At 38.4% G+C, this 5490-nt stretch overlaps 1 protein-coding gene across 1 annotated transcript in view; it reads right to left on the bottom strand.

Annotated features, from left to right (window-relative positions):
* Positions 1–312: 312 nt before the first annotated feature.
* LOC107740859 (mucin-22-like) overlaps positions 313–5490 on the bottom strand; it is an 11223-nt gene continuing 6045 nt past the window's right edge. The window contains exon 5 of the mRNA XM_016553384.1: positions 313–743. Within this exon, the coding sequence (XP_016408870.1) occupies positions 547–743 (197 nt within the window). The 3' untranslated portion in view covers positions 313–546. The remainder of the gene's footprint in view (positions 744–5490) is intronic.

Below are 5490 nucleotides of genomic sequence, written 5' to 3'. Positions count from 1 at the left end.
ATCTAGGAGAAAGAAACTCATACAGGTTTGGAACAAGTGGAGGGTGAGTAAATGATGACAGAATTTTCATTCTAAGTGAACTAATCATTTTAGAAATTTGATCAGTATAATGTACAGAAGACTTAATTTATAGTATTATTATTATTAAATATGTAGCAAAATCTTCACACATGGTTACAGAAGGATGATTTAACAAATTGTAAGATTAATTATTTAAAATAAAAATAAAAAATATAAAAAAGCACTCTGGGATTGTTACCATTTTAATTAATAATTTTTTTTTAAATAAAATAATTGTCTTTCAGAGTGTTTTTGTCTTTTTGTATATACCTGAAAGTTACTCATTAGAATCTCACGATGACCTGACAGGTGCGTTTATTCTTCCACTGCAATTTATTAGATATGGATCCTATTTTAACTTTCTCTGGAGCCACTATGTACAGAATTAATTTTAAGGAGACATTAAAACTATCAACCGCTTGTGTTAATTTCTGTTGTTCCATCCGTTGTGGTGCTTTCTGATGTTGTGGTCTCCGTTGTTGTACTTTATGAAGTTGTGGTACCGGTGGGGGTGCTTTCTGTCATTGTAGTGCTTTCCGATGATGTTATCTCAGTTGTGGTGCTTCCTGTTGTTGTACTGTCTACTGTTGTATTTTCTGAAGTTGCGGTTCCGGTGGTGGTACTTTCTGTTGTTGTGGTGCCAGTGGTTGTACTTTCTGTTGTTGTCTCCATTATGGTGCTTTCTGTCATGATATAATAGTAAAACATTAAACAACGTTTGTTTAGCATTTTTAATACATAAAATGCAGCACTTATTGCTTAAAAGAAAAAAAAAAGAAAAACTACAAACAAAAATAAAAACATTGACACTGCAGCTTCACACAGCAATGAATACTGATATCATTATACTAAAAAAATATTTTTAAAAAACTTTTCTTGACTTGTGTTTTGAAAATCTGAAAGATTGAAGCCTGTCTAATTTAAATTGGTTGACAGTTCCAAATGTTGGGGTATAGTGGCTTAAAGAAGCACCACAGATTCACTTAGGATTTATTGTATAGTTTGCCAAAATAACTATGATTTTGAACATATTAACATAAAAATCAATCCTTTCTTGAACTGGCAACCAGTATAATTGTATTAAAACTATTAATATGGTATCTCCTTCTTCATTTCATTAGTACGTTGACTGCTGCAGTTTGTATCAATTGTAGCTTAGCTACATATAGCATATGTGTATATGTGATATAGCATTACAGTAATCGTGATGAGCAAAAACAATAAATGAAGTTTTTGTCACTTGATTAATGCGAGATTTAAAACTCAAATCATAGTCCATAATTACACCTAGTTTTTTTTACTTCTATCTTAGTTTGTAGAATAAAGGTGCATAATCCAGCTTCTATCCTTCCTCATTCATGCTCAGTGCCCTCAATAAGAGTTTCAGTTTTATCTTCATGCAACAGTGTCTCTGAAATCAACTGAAATGTATAATTGTATATCATCAGCATAAAAATGTTAATTCATCCCATGTTTCTGAGTTATACTGACCAGAATTATAACGTATAATGAAAATAAAAGTAGCCAAAGAATTGATTCTTCAGAAACACCATACAGTATTTAATATTTCTTTGATACATAGTCACCTATATTAATAAATTATTACCTTTCTGCAATATATGTCTTGAACCGATTTAGAATATTACCGGAGAGACCAATTTCCAGTCTATTAAGTAAAATTAAATGATCATGTGTCAAATGCTGCATTTAGGTCCAAGAGGACTAAGACTGATGCATTGCTCATATTGGTTTTTATCTCAAATGATTTACTGCCTTAAATTTGTTTAGTTACTTAAAAAGTATATGTTAGAAATAGGTCTGAGAATATTACAGAGAAAGCAATGGAGTTTTTTTTTTACCATAATTGTCAGCTGTAAAATTTAAAGCACTGGAGAAACGTCTCAGGTTACTTATGTAACCATGGTTCCCTGAGTAGGGAACGAGACACTGCGTCCTCTAGGGGTCGCTATGGGGAACGCCTCGTCGTGACCCGTGTCTGAAGCATACATTGAAAAAACACCAACAACACGTTGGCCGGCGAAAGCCATGACGTCACTACCGGCGCGACTATAGTATAAATAGGCGCCGGGAGAACACATCATCCACTTCTTCGTCTGAAGCTTGCGTCCGCAGCATGGCAAGATAAACTAGAGGACGCAGTGTCTCGTTCCCTACTCAGGGAACCATGGTTACATAAGTAACCTGAGACGTTCCCTTTCATGGGAACTTCGAACTGCGTCCTCTAGGGGTCGCTATGGGGTACGGTATACCCACGCTGTCATGCTGAGTGGAGTGCATGCCAGAAACCATGGCGAGCACTAAGTACCAACGCTACCATATTGCCATGTGAGTTGCCCCTGGGACGTTAGACGGCTGTCAGTAACGTTATTCCCTACGGCCAAAGGCCTAGCCAACATACCCCAAAATACTTACCTGTTAGGGCCAGACTCCTGGGCCCGGGGTAGAGCTCAAGGCTTGGAATCAGGAATAGATTCCTTTAAGGGAATACGACCAAGAGCCTAGAATCATACTAGTCTTGGCCTGTCACACAGGGGCTACCGCACGTTTCTCTTTGTATGTGCTGAAGGAACTGTCTCAACAGACCCCTAGTAGCAACACCCTGTTAAAGCAGGTATCCAGAGGATACATAGGAGGAGTGGTGCCCAAGGCGAAACCGGGGTTTTAAACCACTCAGAAAGAGCACGAAGCTGTATGCGTAGCTCTTACCGTACAGGATTTTAGAAAAGTGGACAAAGCATAACGTGCACACTTACCACTTATGTGGATTTTAGAAAAGTGGGCAAAGCATAACGTGCACACCCATAGAACCAACCAAAAACATCATAGGTCCAGAAGGAGACTGTTATGCAGGAAGCTTCCACCTAACCTCGGTCAGGTGGAGAGATGGTGGTTACAGGGGAATTTAGGGAGGGGAAGAAAAAGGGCAGATGTTAAATCCCCCGAGGGAAACGAGTAGATACTCACGTATCACTCTGATCCGGACAAAAGCGGTGACGCCTTGTCTGGATCACATCCCTTAGGTCTTGCCTACCTCCCTTTGACCCACGATTCTTCCTACCCCTACCCGCAGGCGGGGGAGGAGCGCGAGTCGCAACACTAGCCTTCTGTGCTCTCCTTGGAAAAAACGCTCGCAGTGCACGCTGATTGCCCCCTCGGAGACATCGCGTGCGTGCTCTTCGCCCAAACAAACAACGCACAGATCGTGTGTGTCATCGGGTGTCAAATAGCGATGACACGGATGCACACATCTTCTAAACGCTTTGCTAGTGCTCGCCATAATGAGATGAATAGAGATCGCTCTTACCACAGAAATGCACGCTTCAAACAAAACAGTCAGTGAAGACGAAGAAGAGGATGATTTGTTCTCCCGGCACCTATTTATACTATAGTCGCGCCGGTAGTGACGTCATGGCTTTCGCCGGCCAACGTGTTGTTGGTGTTTTTTTCAATGTATGCTTCAGACACGGGTCACAACGAGGCGTTCCCCATAGCGACCCCTAGAGGACGCAGTTCGAAGTTCCCATGAAAGGGAACTTCCTTGCTTCAGAGAGCCGTTAACTATATTAATTAAGGACTCAGTCATTTAAACAACATACTTTAGGTATAGGGTCAAGATAGGAATATTACTGGGAAATAGTTTGCAAAAGATTCTGTTTATTAGCTCTCCTGAACACGTCCATTTAATGCTGTGGATATATTATTGATTCTTCTATAGAAATGTTATCAGTATAATGTACAGAATACTTAATTTGTATTATTATTATTATTATGATTATTCAATATGCAGCAACATTTTAACACGTTTACAGAAGGATGATTAAAAAAATTATAAGATTAATTATTTAAATAACATAAATAGTTGAAAAAAGCACTCTGGGATTGTTACCATTTCCATTAATACGTTTATTTATTTATTTATTTTTAATGAAATAATTACCTTTCAGAGTGCACTGTTTTTATATATACCTGAATTCCATTTATTATAATGTCACGATCACCTGACATGTGCATTTATTCTTCCCCTGCAAACCTGATATTTTTCTTAAATATTAATCTGAGATTATTACAAAGAAAACAATCCTTTTTTTTCATAAGTGGAGGCTCAACAACAGTACATTTAAAATAATTAGGAAAAAATCCTGTTTACTGAGAGAAATTCAGGGTCAAGATGGGAACATCTCTGAGAATTAATTTGCAGAAGATACTCTTTATTAACTGTCCTACACATTTCCATTTTATGCTGTAGATATATTCTTGATTCTTCTACAGATATATTATCAGTGTAATCAATTGAAGACCTAAACTGTATTTTCTTATAAACATGCAGTAGAATCCTCAAACATTTTTACAGAGGGCTGATTTAACTAATTGTAAGGGTGGTTATTAAAAGACAATCAATAGTATAAAAAAGCACTCTGTGATTGTTACCATTTTCATTAATATATTTTTAAATAAAATTATTGTCTTTCAGAGTGCATTGTTTTTATATATGTTTATTTGTATAATGCTATTCAATAGAATCTCGCTATGAACTAACAGGTGCGTTTATTTCTTCAGGGCAATTTATTAGATATGGATCTTATTTGAATTTTATCTAGAGCCACGGTATACAGAAAAATATTTTAAAAGACATTAAAACTATCAACCTATTGAGGGAATTTTTGTTGTTGTCTCAGTTGTGGTGCTTTCTGTTGTTGTAGTTTCCATTGTTGTACTTTCTGTACTGGCTGAGGTGCTTTCTGTTGTTGTGGTCTGTGTTGTGGTCTCGGTTGTTGTGCTTTCCGGTGTTGTGGTACCTGTAGTGGTGCTTTCTGGTGTTGTAGTGTCTGTTGTGGTCTCGGTTGTGATCTCTGTCGTTGTGCTTTCTGGTGTTGTTGTACTTGTGGTGGTGCTTTCCGGTGTTGTGGTACCTGTGGTGGTGCTTTCTGTTGTTGTAGTGTCTGTTGTGGTCTCGGTTGTGGTGCTTTCTGTTGTTGTGGTCTCGGATATTGTGCTTTCTGGTGTTGTGGTACCTGTGGTGGTGCTTTCTGTTGTAGTGCTTTCTGTTGTTGTTGTCTCTGTTGTCATACTTTCTGAAGTGGTGGTGCCAGTGGTGGTACTTTCTGTCATTGTGGTGCTTTCTGGAGTTGTGGTACCGGTTGTGGTGCTTTCTGTTGTTGTCATCTCTGTTGTGGTCATGGTTGTTGTGCTTTCTGGTGTTGTAGCACCCGTGGTGGTGCTTTCTGTTGTTGTAGTGTCTGTTGTCGAGCTTTCTGTAGTCGTGGTTTCCATTGTTGTAATTTCTGAAGTTGTAATACCAGTGGTGGTACTTTCTGTTGTTGTGGTCTCTGTTGTGGTCTCCGTCGTTGTGCTTTCTGGTGTTGTGGTACCTGTGGTCGTGCTTTCTGTTGTTGTAGTGTCTGTTGTGGT

This window comes from Sinocyclocheilus rhinocerous, unplaced genomic scaffold (genome assembly GCF_001515625.1).
Source record: "Sinocyclocheilus rhinocerous isolate Xijiao unplaced genomic scaffold, SAMN03320098_v1.1 scaffold1908, whole genome shotgun sequence".
Lineage (NCBI taxonomy): Eukaryota > Metazoa > Chordata > Actinopteri > Cypriniformes > Cyprinidae > Sinocyclocheilus > Sinocyclocheilus rhinocerous.
Note: the sequence above shows the minus strand (reverse complement) of the source record. Positions and strands in the feature narration are given on the sequence as shown.